This window comes from Aplysia californica, unplaced genomic scaffold (assembly GCF_000002075.1).
Source record: "Aplysia californica isolate F4 #8 unplaced genomic scaffold, AplCal3.0 scaffold00471, whole genome shotgun sequence".
Taxonomy (NCBI): domain Eukaryota; kingdom Metazoa; phylum Mollusca; class Gastropoda; order Aplysiida; family Aplysiidae; genus Aplysia; species Aplysia californica.
This window is the reverse complement of record NW_004797741.1, coordinates 436,822-451,354: the sequence shown is the minus strand read 5'-3', so window position 1 is coordinate 451,354 and position 14,533 is coordinate 436,822. Positions and strand designations below refer to the sequence as shown.

The following is a 14,533-nucleotide window of genomic DNA, read 5'->3' as shown; positions in this document are numbered from 1 at the left end:
GTTATTGTCTATTTTTGGTGTGTATTGTCTGTGGTGTAGTGGTTATTAATTTCACCATCACACTCAGAAGATCTGAGTTTCATTCCTGTATGGGGATAATTTTTATCAAGTGTATCAGTTTTTATGCAGGTATGTTGTATCTTTCTCAGCCCAGGTTGGCTCTGACAGGCAAGGTTGACACTGCCTCTGCCTCTGAATAGTCTGAAATGATTTAAATTGTGTAGACGAGGGTGTGTAAAGTAAGGACACTTTTTTAAACAGACAGGAATAGTGCTCACTCACTATGATGTCACACTATGTGAGCCAGGATTCTTTCTGTTCTATCAGCAACTCAATTTTATAGTGATGGGAAAGCTTCAATTAATTCCAATCTTGTCTTTCACCTTGCTTTAGAAAAACTGCAGTTTGAGTTTGAGGTAATGAAAGGCAAATAGATGCTTTAACAGTCATTTTGGGGGATAAAAAGCAAGACAGATCAAAATGTAAAAACGGTGGAAAGTAATCTGCCAGTCTGTTGCACTCTCCAACCCCCTGTCAAAAATAAATGCAAGAGAAGGTAATTCATAGTATGTAGGCCTAAATCAGAATAACAAAATCACTGGCTTTACACGTCAAAGGGTCTCTCCTTTGAATTACGTCAGACTCAAAGCTGAATAGATGGCTTTATATTTGGCAACCACAGATGAAACTTTTATACTTGCACTTTATCAACAGTACAGTAACCACTTTGAAATGTTCACAAACATAACATTGAAATTAATCTAAAAAAACATAACTTCAAGAGCAAAATAAACTTATTCGTCGGAAGAGCGAAGATGGTTTATTGAAAATTATTGATTAACGAAACAAAGATGAAATTATACTTAAGTTGAAAAAAATAAATAATAAAAAAAATGTTAATCACATCATAAAACACAATGCAGTAAAATATCGCTAAAGCATCAACATGTTTGACAAGAAAATGGCAGCTCGAGTCAGTTCATCATGAACTTAATGGTTTCATAACCAACATCATACTGAACTAAGTTCTACTGCAGTAACGCCTGCAATTGTCTCAAGCAGACAACAAATACTGCATTTACTTCACGTATCATTTTCACAGGTTAAAAACAAAGAGAACTTCTCTCCTCTATCCATAAAAGTAAAAGAATACCTTTTCACTGCCCAGACAAAAAGAACGTACACAAGAAACAAAATGGTCAAGAGTCTATGATATTCCACACAGTTAGGAGGGAATCTGAAACAAAACCTTCCCCTTCAGCTTCAAGTAGGTTCCTGATCTAGAACAGAGATGAAAATAGCAATAACCCTCTGCTAGCTTCTATGCATATTTAACATGCAGATGCAAAGAATTCAAGTTTTAGCTGCAGGAATAGAAGACAATTCCTTGCAATACTGTAGACACTGGCAGAAGGTGGCAAGTATGGCATATACAGTGGAACTTGGGTTCAACGAGGTCGCCGGGCCTGACCTAAAATCTCGTTGAATCCGAGTGTTCTTTATAGCAAACAAGAGGTTTTGTGTAGATAATTACAGGCACTGAGCAAGAATGGGTAACGTATAAAGAGAAGTCACAAGTAGTGCCTGAAATGCATGCATGTTATAAGCTGTGTAAAAAAAGACAGATTCGTTCGAATGCACCCGCCTATGTCATCTCGATTGTTTACCAAAAAGTTGTGTTGCTGTGTAGAGCCAAGCATACGGCAACTTTTGATTCCATAGACCAGCACACAATTCATTACTTAGATCTACGTCAAGACTAGCTTCATCGTTAATGATTAGTTGCCGAGGAGGAAAAAATTGTGACTCGCTTGTATCTGCGACGTTCAACGCTCGGACTGTTAGTGCCGATACGCACACACAGCCACACCTGTGCAGGCTGCCCAACCGACTCCCCGACACACGCCAGAGTAGACACGTGCACGTGCCAACAACGCATGTGTTGGTATGAAAAAAGGCCGCTGATTGGTCGCATGCAATCGGCTAAGTGAATAATAGTTCACGATGCAGGTGCAATGGATCGTTTCCGGGAATAGATAAAGTTCGTTCTGGGAGAAAAAGGAGCGAAGCCACGTCTGCGGGGGCTGTTCACCCTGGAAGCGACCTCGTTGAATCCAAGCTCGTTGAATCCAGGTTATTTTTATTGATTTCAAAGAAGAACAAAAAATGGGGAATCTATCTCATCTTGTTGAATGCGTGTTCTCGTTGAATGCGAGTTCCACTGTATTATTTAATCATCCATGTTGCAAAATAATTTACACTGGCTAGAAGTGATAAAAACATAAATGATTTATTTCTAATGCCAACAATTACATTAATTAACTTCATCAAGCCAAAAATATTAATTTAACATAATTGAGTCACCAGACCTCGGGCTGAATTCAGATTCCGCAAACTTTGTTCTACCTACTCTAGTCTAATACCATATTGTACTTGTACTTGAGAGAAAATCAAAACTTCACAAAGACAATAATCCAGTACATGTATTTATGCTGGCCATTCTGTGTCCCATCTCTATAGAAGGGGAACAATAAATAATTTTGATTTGAGGCGAGGGTACAAGCTATGTCATTAACATTACAATGTACATGTACTAACATCACCAAAGATTTGGAGTCGAGGTACACTGCTTGAATACCATTACACCTGTTGGAAAAGCATGAAAACTACATGAATATAAGCAGAGGTGCCCAAGTAAAGTAATATAATACTTTTGGGGAACTGTACATCAACCTAAGCAGTACCTTTAGAACAATGAAAGGGGTTGACGTTTACATATTTCTTCCACATAAATATATTATAATATTACTTGACCTCCAGTACTGTATCTCGTGCTGCATTATAACAGATTGAGGAACTGCCTTTAAAAAAAATTACTGTAATTTTTTTCACTTAGTGTGACAAAATATACATTAAAAATATAGTTCAGATTTTTACTCTTTGATTTGCTTTAGTTCTGTCACTCATTTGTATTTGTACAGTACATGGCACACGTACGTGAATGGCTTGAAACAACACACTGTATTTGATTTCTTTCAAGCAGTCTCTCCATATGCTTTTATATGACACATTTTCAACAAGTCGAACAATCAATGTTCTCTGGCGCAAATATAAACAATACTGATGCCTCTGTATCATGCAGCTGACAGGAATTTCATCCTCAATTTGTAAAAATTCAAAGTTATTAAAAAAACTGAGTATTACTAGTACACTTTCACACCTCTGTCAGTCAAAAACAAAACTGTAATGCACATGCATACAAAATTCCCACACACATGCATTTAAGTTCACAACTATGTAGGTTTTGGGAACAAATGTGTTATAGTTATACACTCATAAAAATATAATATGAACACACAGACAGCTCACATGCACAAATACACACACACACACACACACACACAAACACACACTCACAAACAATAAACCGTTTACAATCATATGTGCCTTTTTGACTGACAATCTTAAAGTTGGAGAAAAAAAAAATGATATCCTGGAAAAGATTTGTTTTAAATTATAAATTCAAATAAAAACTAAACTTGCAATTAAGAGAGGACACTGCTGAAGTACATGTGGTTAAACCTCTTAACTGCCAGCAACGAGTTTGAAAAAATCTGGTCCAGTGGCATTGAACAGAGGAATGTGAATTTTGTAAGATATTAATAAAAAAAAAAAAAAAAAAAAATTAATATAGACCCCCCCCCCAAAAAAGGGGGTGGGGGTCAAAATAACCTGGGTGTTTTTTTTTTGCGTGGAGTACAGGGATATCAGCAGCTGTAGACAGGGTTGTCATTACAAGATGGGGCACAATGAACAGATTTGACTGTATTCAGGACATTCTGATTTCTCTCCTGAATTGAATGGAGAGGGATCTTATTCTTATTATATTAATAAGTAGAGGAGACTATTACTTTTTCAGGTCCTTGTTACTTTGATACAATTTTTAGAAGACCTTTCAGCTATAGAGCTAACAATAGAAAGATGTAACATTCACAGGCAATCGACACATTTCTGCCCTGGCCATGCAGGTGTTAAAGGAAATGAAAAAGCCGACAGACTGGCTGGTGAGACCACCTCAGTAGACAGCACATTTCAACCAGACAAGGTCGAGATCCTTGAATGTCTCTCTCACCACCTGACTGAAAAGGAAGATAAGGAGGCAGAGGCCAGTACTGCTGTGGAGTGGATGATGGGTTTGGGTTTTCAGAAAGGAAGTAGAAAATCTGGCATCCTTGCAGGAAAGAACAGAAGAACGTTCAACCAGATATGCACTGGCACAATCAGTAGAAAGACCCTCAGCGGCATTTTGGAGAGAGCAACGGAGCATCAGTGGATGTGTCCGAACTGCAAGGATGTTTCTTCCTGAAACAATGAACAATAGTCATGCTGCGTACATGTGTACGCATGGACAGATAATAAGTACTCCCAATATGTGTCACACACATAATTTAATATGCAGCATTTATTCCGTGCCTCAAATATGGTGCAATCTTAAATTTCATTCTGTTTTACAATAGTTTTGTACAATGTGTCTGTAGTAGTACTACACAAAAGGCTGAGAAGGCATTTTCCATACATTTCTACTGTAAACATTTGCAAAAATGTATCGGTTTCTTACATTTTGAAAGGTAGTTTTCAGTAACAATAACTGCAAATATGGTCAAAATCGCGCCACACAGTCAGATTTGTGCCTGACATGATAGAGTGACTACACTCAGGAAATGGCTACTTGGATAAAAAAAGTTTAAGTAAAAATTTGTAAAGCTTGAAAGAATCCCAACAAAGCAAAGGTTAGAAAATGTATTTGACGGTAGTTTTAAATGAAAGTTGTGCACATGGACAAACAAGATTTATAGCGGTTCAGTACAAAGAGCACTCTATGAAAATCCAGCAGCCTGTAACCTGTAGATGAGCATTTTGTTCGGGTGTTCCTAAAAACTTGAAGATCCAAATCAAATAAATTCCACCAATCCAGTCTTTTTTATTTTATAAATTATCAAAAACATAAAACATACTTGAAATGACTATGTCCATAAACTGGACTGACTTAAATAGATAAGAGTTAGAGGTCCCATAACTGTTTCTCTTTCACAGAGAAACTTCAAAATATAGTATTATGAGGTATATAATATATATAAAACCAAACAATGTTTTCCAAACAGTAATTAAAACGTAAAAAAAATTTGCTAAACTGATCACAACTTGAAGAACTTTATTTACTAATACAAAAACACATAAAAAAGAAAAAAATAACAGTAAAAGAGAGACAGCATTCCAGAATGTTCGCATTAATGAACTATAATCCTGAAACAACATAATATTTTAAAAGCAACGTTAAAAAAACAACTAAAAACAAGAATAACGTTTTTTAAAACGTAAATTGAAAAGCTAAAATTGTGCTCCCTTTCATTGACACTGTAGTTCGGTCTTCATAGGAATTACTGCTCACTTTATTACAAATATGAAATAAGATTTGTAGGATGCCAAAAAAATTCTGGCTCACATCATCACCTATAACAAGAACTATTCCCTTCACGACCACTACCAATACTACCATGTATTCCACAACTCCAACAAAAATTAAAAATGCTTGGAATAGAGGAAGCTAAAAAAATAAAGGGTTTCAATGAAACTCATCCAAGTCATTTAATTTTCTTTTTCTTTTTTCTATCAGCAGTCGCAGTTCAGTATACATTAGAGACCCAGAACTTTCTATGTCCATTTCAAGAGTCACAATTATTCCGGTTGAGATGGAAAGAATAAAACTATCCACTGACTAATTTGAATGTTTTATGACATCCATTCTTATTTTTGGGTCCTTTGTTTGAACAAAACTGCACCCTGATATAAATATAAGATATGTGATTGATACAGGCAGCAAGAGTCTAACTTTGATCAATATTCACCGAAGTTGAGATGCCCCATGGCCTGGGCATGATCAGTGGCTTCTTTCCGTCCTCGCAGAGGCGTCTGGCATACTAGGCACCTCAAAGAAAACCCCTCCACATCAGTGAACTGGCGTACTGACTTTGCTTCGGAGGCTAATTCTAGAGCCTGAGCCAAGATGACAGCATTGTGTATGGAGAATTTTGTGCAAACTCCCCCAGATTGGTCTACGGCTTCATACACCAGAGGGTCGTAGTGGATTCCATCGTAGATGAGGAAAACTCGCTCTTTGTAATTCTTGTCCTCTCCGAACCTGTCCACTCTCCCGCTCTGAGTGTCCACTACAGCAATCTCTGTAGAGTAAAATTGACATAAGACAGACAGTTCTATTCCTCCTCCCCAAGAATTCTTGTCCCGAATCCATTTGCAATACTCCTTGTTTGGTTTCCCTAGAAAAGCTTCTGAATAAGTAACTGGATCTTTTGAGACGATGCCGGCGATAACCTCCCTTAGGTGGCTCGCCTCGCTGGAGTCCAAAGCACCCTCACTCATGACCAAGTGAGTACTTGTGAATAAGCAGGAATTGTCTGCTGGCACAACACGTCGGGTGAGTATTCCAGATGCTCCTTCCTCCAACTGATGGTGGAGCAGAGTGTCGAGACGATCGTCCGATGAGGAGGAACTGGTCTCTGGGACCATGCCCTGGGAATGAGACTCATCCTCCTCAACTATGATAGTGTCACCAGAGCGAAACGGTAATGTTGACAACTCAGCAGTGTCATTGCTTATATCGATAATCTTTGGAGGGTAACCTTGTCTTAATCTTATTCTATGTGGTGGTATGTCGGCAGCTGCTGAAATAGTTTCTTTCAACTTGCCTACAGTTGAGGCTAGATATAAACCATCCAACATCTTGGGTCCTAGTTTGGTCTGTACCCGCAGTCGAAGTTGTTGACCTGACATTTTCAGGATCTGCCAATTGACGGAAAGAAACAATTTTTATACTAAATGAAAAAAAAATCAAAAAGCTAGTATAATATTAGTCCTTCCTCCATCTATGACTAACACTGAAAAAACAAAAAAACAACCATGTATAAATAACATAATCTTATCTAGGCCTAGACTAGCAGTGTGAAAATTTGTAAGTGATTAAACATACATAGAGTAAAGTGCCCTGTTTAACTGTTAAGCGGCCCATAATTGCTCTCAGGAGTTTGAGAGCTTCTTTCTCAATAAATCATCCATTTGCAAGATATAATTTTTGAAGTCAAAATGAAAATGGACAACCTCTCTGTCACGCCCTCTCTCATCTCTTGAACTTTTTCAATTATCACATTACTATCATATTACAGTATAACATGGATAGTTCGAATTCGTTGGGACTGTACTTCGAGGGATACGAGAACAGTGTTATAATGGCATCGGCTGTGTCAGAGAATCAAGGGAAGCATCAAAGATTGCAACTTTAGGGGCAAAATAATAGGTCGATTACCTCCGTTCACTTGTCTGAGAGCAATGCAGCCCTTCCCTGCCTCTCCCACCATACACGCAGTCCTTTGCGAAGAGGGGTGGGACGGTCAATCGTGTGATGCACAACCCTTCCTCTCACCTGCTCCACCAATGCCTAGCTAGGCCTAGGGGCTAGCCATTCATGTTGAGCAGCACGCTAAAAATAGCACGGCTAGCTGCTCCTGTGGAGGGGGGAAGGTGGTATTTTAACGACCTTGCCCTTTTCCGTTTTTTAAATAATTATTATTTTGTCTCAAGAGCACCTCAAAGAACACTGACTTTAGACCACTATGGTGGCGTAATTAGTTCAACTATCCTTTGTGTTTGAGCTTCGCGTAATTTTCTTACAAAGTTAAAGTTTATAAGAAAAATACAGAACCACAGGCACAGTTCGATGGAAGCATGATTTCGAGTCTTCTGTGTTCGACCTATCCGTGTTATACTGTACATGCCTTTTTTCCTCCTTTTCCCTCTGGTTTTCCTTCCCAAAACACCCTCTGTTAACCAAAACTAATTCAAAACAGAAAATGCATTGCTCTATAAAAAGTGTCGAGACAACAAAAGTGACCAAGAACTGTGGAGTTTTTAAACTGAAAAAAACCCCAGCGTTTTTCATGCCCCCCATGACTTCAGTGATTTATTACATTTGTCTCTTGGAGCTAATAGCACACACTTACGGTGACAAAAAAAGAGGCGAGGCTATGCCCATTCAAATTTAACCTTTTTAGATGCTATTGTTGATATCACAATTAATCTGTGGTTCAAAAGTAAAAATTATATATATATAGGTCAATAACCAAAAGTTTTGCTCTCAAATTTACTGCACACAATTTAAAAACCATCAGTATTTAAATATCAGATCATTCAATGTAAAATCAAGCTCATATGAAAGATTCTTTTCCTGATTATGCTTTCGAGTTTCTCATATATATATCTAAGTGGGTCAATTTGTTCAAATTTCATTGCTAAAAAAAAGAACTTAACTTGTTTTGAACAAGATGTTACGTACGCCTCGTTTTTGAACCAATACAGACCATTCAAGTTAGGTTCTGAAAGTAGGCCACAAATACACACAAACACAGGCAGACAGACACACACACACTTCGGCTGCAGAAATGAGATGCCTGGTACACGTAAAGCTAAGCGGGGCCAGACTGATGAGACCCACTGGAAAGCGAGGGTGTCGAAAATGCTTTATATAGCGGGGTGCAAAAAATACAGCCCCCAGGGGCCCAAGGTCAAGAGCTTTGAGTGTACTTTGTGCTTTACAGCTCTACTTTTACAGGGATGCCAAATGATTTTTGAAAAAAACCCTGAAAATGAGCGGAGCATCACACCTCACCTAAAACAAACCTTGTAAAATCTTAAATGGGTAAACAAAAACATTTCTTTTACATTTCCCTTTCCTTTGCAAGTGTATAAAAAACCCGGAAAAAGCCGGAAAAACTGGAGATTTGGCATCCCTGCTTTTAAAATGAAATTTAATACATTTGTTGAACCAATGTAATGTATTCCCTCCCACATTATCACTTTCCAGATCATAATTTGGGTGCGGACAAAACTAAAGCTGAGGTCAAATGAACACACCAGCAGAACACACAGGGATGGAAACCAACCCCACAATGAACTCTCTATTTTGAAGCTTGAAACTGAAAAGTTTTTGTGCTGAGTCACTATAATCCGGCAGTAAAACAACCCCAATCAAGTGGCCCAGGCACACAATTAAATGCATGAGTTAGCCTTACCCAAACTCTGCGACTAAGAACAAAATTGAAAATCTAGAAGTAGAAGAAAACACTTCAATTAATAGGAGGGATCCTAAAATACAATAGGCTTCGATTTTGTTGGGAGAATGTTGAGTTTGATGAGTCAGTATCAATTGAGTAAAACTTGTCTCCCGGCTCAAATTGGCCAACAGTTTGTTGACATATTATATTCATTTCATCATGCTGGCATGCAGGCAGTCAAGCTCACAAGCGGATAATTAGAGAACATCAGATGTACGTTACTGGCCTATTTATAGTAACAGCCATTATATCTTGTTTGACGTCATTGAGGGATTTTCACTCTGTTGTCAGTCATGGTGGCAACACGACTGCACAACGGCAGCTGAACCGAACAGTAGGCCTACTCTTAGTCTTTTTTCTCAATTTACGTAGTGTACAGCATCAGAATCAATCTCGGCGGAAGATGGGTGCTGCACAATCACAGACAACCGAACCGAACAGTCTCCTGCAATTTGCAAAGAAAAAAGACCTACTGAGTCAGCAGGCTGCCGTCTAGATCAAGAAGACAGCTGTTGACAGTTTTAGAATGGCCGGTTATGGTCTAATAATTGGGGGTGGGGGGGGGGATAACTTGAACTTGGGCTTTGAATTGACAAACCACGGATTTACGACGTCAGGCCTAGTCATCAGTAACGGACGGTGGTACTCACTGTCACCACAGTACTGACACTAGGAATAGGAATAGCGACAGAGGCACTCTTTGAGCGCCAAGACAAAGACATTCTCAATGACTGCTGTACTCACCCTGTCTCACTAACAACTTACAGAACTACTGAAAACTATGGTGTGTTGTCAACATTCGTGCATCTGAATTTGTTCCTTCCAGAAAAGTCTTTCAAATCCCAACTTTGATTGTTGTTGTCCTGAGGTTACTACACCACTGAAAGAGAAACGAAAATAGTTTTCAAGAGTATCCCGGAAACCACAAAACGTCATCAAAAAATGAGTACCTTGACTGCGGAATCAAATCAGCAGATCCAAATTTCTGGCAATACGTCGTTCCCCTCTTGGATTACTTTTTAGTTTGGGCCAGAACATAAACAGCAAACCACAATGGTTTACGTAGGCCTTGGCTATCACACCGCGTAGCCTACGTTCAAATGAGCTGATTCACTGTTGAGTGTACTGCGCCGATTCCAAAAAAATATCAACTCTGTCCAACGTTGTTTATGTTGCGTGTCACATCCATCGAAAGTTCGAAAGGGAATTGAGTGAGAGAAGCAAGTCCCAAACTGTAACAAAAATCTGTTTTCTCGTATTTGCTTCCATGAAGGAAGTTGGGAGTGTTCTTGTTTTCAGAACCTCGTCAGCAGGGTGCCTTCCAACAAGTAACTGCTAAAGACAAAGATGCCTTACATTTCAAATGATGGTAATTGAACGATTGATGATTGAATGGAACTGTTGCACTGTGTAGGCCTAGATTCTATATCTATAGATATAGATCTAGATCTAGATCTAGATATAGAATCTAGATCTACATCTATATTTTATCTAGATCTAGATCTATATTCTAGATCTATATCTAGATTCTAGATCTAGTCCTGTGTCTGTACTGTTGAACTGAAGGAGTACGTGTGTAGTTTAGTGTGTTACCTGTAGCCTAGCCCTAGCCTAGTGACTAGGCCTAGATAGTGTAAACGAAGTGTATACAGAACCGGTAACCGGGAACAAAGTCACGAAGTATGCAGACCTGGTAGGACTTTTGTGATTTCGGAAAGTTTCAGCGCCCAGACCCGAGTGTGTGTGTGTGTGTGTGTAAGAGAGAGAGAGAGAGAGAGAGCAAGGGGAAGTGCTAGCAAAATGTACATATGCCCTAGTTGACAGGAGGGAACGAGAGAAAGATACAGTGGAAAATAGGTGGGGAGAAAGAAAGACAGAGACAAACAAAGAAAAAGAGAATGCGAGCGATACACAGAGACAGAGGAGAGAGAGAGAAATAGATCTAGAGAGGGGGCACTACTCTACTTTGAAAAAGGGCCACCTCTATTCTCACCCGGAGTGAGAATAGTGCAGGCGAGTCTTGTGGCTATTCTCACCCGGTGCGCGTTCACCAAATTTTGCGTTCACCCTAAACCACAGAATTCTACACTGTGATAACAGAAAAATTGTAGAATTCTGTGCTGTGAACAAACGTTCCATTACAACTGTAGCCTACTAAAAGCGTACAATTTTGTCTGTGGGCAGTGGAGAGAGAGAGAGGAGTAGCGCGAGAATTTCCGGGCAAAACAAAATGGTGACCCGCGTAGTTCGGCTCGATTCGAAAAGTTAAATAGCCGTAGCATCTTTGTAGACAGCCAAATTAATTTACTTTTTTTATGTTTTAACATCATTTATTAACTTTGTTTTGGTCAATTTGATCGTCCACACCGTTAGACAGTATTCAGAAAGAGACAGAGAGAGAGAGAAGAGGGGAGGAGTTGATCTTGCGAGAACTTCCGGGCGGGTGAGAATAGCCACTTTCTTGAAAAATATGGTGGTCCTGACTTTTGTGACAGGGAAAATCTAGAATTTAGATCTAGTTTTGACCCCAACAACGATTACTTTTGGTACTAGATTTAAGTCTAAACAATTACTTTTTGATTCGCGTGCCGATATGGAGAGATAGCCTTTCAAACCTAATTTCAAAACATAAAATCGTTTTCAAATTCAGGGGGGCATGCCCCCCCTGAAACACCCGATGATTTTTTTTTTTTAAAGTCAGGGGGGCAACCCCCCCTTGCCTTGTGAAAAACAAGTGAAATTTTACTGCTCATTTTGTAGGCTAGGTTTAGATCTAAGCTACTGATAAAATATAAAACATTGATACCGACTATTTAAATCAGTATCGATATTTCAGTAGATCTAGGCCTACACAAGTCGGGACCACCATCAAGTAGTGCCTACTAGAGAGGGTGACAGCTCGATTGTAATTAGTTATGACATTGTTCTTTTCTTCAAATTGTGATTCCTCTCCAACTCCAAAACGGAGGAAAAACGATCGTTCATCGAAAAGACATTCGCAATCTTCATTTAGATCTAGATCCAGGCTAGCCTCGAAACTAGATCAATGATTTATGTCTGTCTGTCTAGATCTAGACCTAGGCCATAGATCTAGAAGAAGAACCTAGATCTAGGTCTACTCTGAGCCAAGAAGAACTTTCCGAAATCACAAAAGAGTTCCCATACCGGGCCTGTATACTTTGTGACTTTGTTCCCGGTTACCGGGTCTGACACTCCCTAGTGTAAATAGAGAGGCTAGAGAGCTATAGATTACTACTGAGAGTGAGAGCAATTGGCAATGTTTTTGTTTTGGTAGTGGGCGTTTGGATGCCATTCAATTTCATTTGTTGTTCATTAAACAGCGATTTTGTAATTTCTTTCATTAACTCACTCGCGACGTGTGCTGCACAAGCTGCGGGGCAAGTACATTGACGCTACCGTCAACGTCCCGCACCTTATGCGGGACCGATTCGTCAAAGGGAAAACATCAGGTAAATCCCGCTACATATAATGCGAGAAGTGGCCTCAGAATAACGCAGTCACCACTCTTACACCATTAGCTGCAATCCAAGTTTTGTGTCTACGCACACGGTAACCGGGCGCGTAGCCTCAAGTTCACACGGTAACCAGGCGCGTAGCCTCAGGTTAGGTACACGGTAACTGGGCACGTAGTCTCAGTATCAACGTACACAGTAACCGGAGGGTCCAAGAGATAGTTCACTCAGCCAAAAAGAGTGTCACTTTTATTGTTTTTCACACAAGTAGGGTAACTCTGTTTGCAAAGTTTGCGCTTTTTCGAAGATGACGCACTAGGGTCAACCGCTCTATAGTTCAGCATGATACCCACTAAATTTCATAACAGAGCGTCCAGTAAGCCTTTACTTTCGCTTTCGTTACCACCTAGAAATTTGTCAGTAATTGTCTGATAACGCAACAATTATTGTAACATGAAGGTTCGGCATTACAAACGTGATGTTGCCATGAAAATAAATCAATATTTGTCACTGTCAGGGGGACAACATAAAGAAAAGAAAGTTATACAAGCATCTTTTCGGGCTCGCCATTGTGACCGGTCAATGAACCTGCGCGTGTTCTGAGCGCTTCGAAGTACAGGACTCAGGAATGGGGGGGAGATTATTGATTTTTTTAAGAGACGCACTCGGGGATAGGGGGAGGGCTAGGGCTGGACGCAACACGAGAGGACAAAAAACCCCCGAAACAAACTGAAACTGGAAGCAAATATGTTTTTATTTAATGTTTAAAATTCTGATTACAACTACAGCTCTCTACTAAGTAAGATTTTCAGTGTCACTGCATTTTGCTCTCCCTTAGGAAAGATGACAGGGAGTAGATTGGGATCATTTTTGGGATTACATTCCGCTCACAGTACACAAAAAGCGGAGTGAAAAAGGTCAAGGTCGTGAAGGGAGCAAAGCAGTTACCTTGCACCTAGCTTAATTCAATCTAACATGCCGTTCAATTAAAATCCCCTTCATCCCGTTGAGACGCGAACACCCGATAAGCTCGCCTCGGAATATCCCCATTGCGATGTTACAGGGGAACAGAGAGAAAAACAACCGGATGTGCGCGCAAGCCATTGCCCTGTTTCAAGTGACCAATGAACAGGCTCGGAATAGTCATGCGGGGATTTGTAGGTCACAACATTTTCATAGGGAGTGAGGAGAAAATGGCCGGTCTCCGCGCGAAGCCGCTTTGGACAGGGGGGTAGTGGTACATTTATAGATGGTAAATTGTGCACAAACCTACTTGACACAGAACGTTCAAATTTTAAATTACTATAGAGGAAAGATGGATCTCTTACCATCTTGGCATCAAAAACTCCTTTTAGTTTTCAATGTAGTCGATACGAAAGTAGGTTAATTTATGTGTACGATCTTCAACTTCCACATATCATTAGTTTGCCCTATTTTCTGAATGGTTGCCTAATTTCATTCACGTTGGTCCAGAAATAGCGCAGAACGAGCTCGAGAAAGTTTGTCACTATTGTTCCGACCGGGTCCAAAAGTTCACCTGCAAACAGGGACCAAATTTTCACCATGTGCGGAAGCCCGATTGGCATTGCTACTTTCATTCATGCCATTCTGCAAGGACTGGGAGGAAGCATTTTTTGCATTGAATTCAATTTCTAGAGCTAGATTCGAGAGATTTTTTAAATATCTGAATATTCAGATGATTCAATTGCAGTTGTGGTTGGGGCATCCTTCCCGGACTACACTTCATTTTGAAAATGCCTTCAAAAGGTACTGCGAGAAAACAAGACTGCTTGACTTTTGCAGTAACCTATTTTGCATTTAGTCACCACTAAAGCAAATTAAAACTAAAATCCTTCATGTAAACAAAAAAATCCCCCC

At 39.6% G+C, this 14,533-nt stretch overlaps 2 protein-coding genes across 5 annotated transcripts in view; one reads left to right on the top strand and one right to left on the bottom strand.

Moving 5' to 3' along the window:
* Window positions 1-3,739: 3,739 nt before the first annotated feature.
* Window positions 3,740-10,108, bottom strand: LOC101858354 (ubiquitin thioesterase OTU1). Of its 4 annotated transcripts, none has more exons than XM_005105452.3 (3): window positions 9,927-10,107; window positions 7,379-7,577; window positions 3,740-6,858 (listed from the first exon to the last, which is right to left on the bottom strand). In XM_005105452.3, exon 3 carries the CDS (start codon window positions 6,847-6,849, stop codon window positions 5,896-5,898), a length of 954 nt encoding a protein of 317 aa, XP_005105509.1. In that variant the 5' UTR covers window positions 6,850-6,858; window positions 7,379-7,577; window positions 9,927-10,107; the 3' UTR covers window positions 3,740-5,895. The 4 variants fall into 4 exon arrangements, with proteins under 4 accessions (XP_005105509.1, XP_005105510.1, XP_005105512.1 ...); XM_005105453.3 differs by having other exon boundaries at window positions 9,948-10,107; XM_005105455.3 differs by lacking the exon at window positions 7,379-7,577 and having other exon boundaries at window positions 9,948-10,108.
* Window positions 10,109-10,224: 116 nt separating this feature from the next.
* Window positions 10,225-14,533, top strand: part of LOC101857664 (selenoprotein K) — a 20,332-nt gene continuing 16,023 nt past the window's right edge. Inside the window, exon 1 of the mRNA XM_005105451.3 lies at window positions 10,225-10,551. Coding sequence (XP_005105508.1) covers window positions 10,530-10,551 — 22 coding nt within the window. The 5' untranslated portion in view covers window positions 10,225-10,529. The remainder of the gene's footprint in view (window positions 10,552-14,533) is intronic.

Coding starts and splice junctions, on each gene's coding strand:
- LOC101858354 (XM_005105455.3), bottom strand. CDS start 6,849: ATGTCAGGTCAACAACTTCGACTGCGGGTACAGACCAAACTAGGACCC.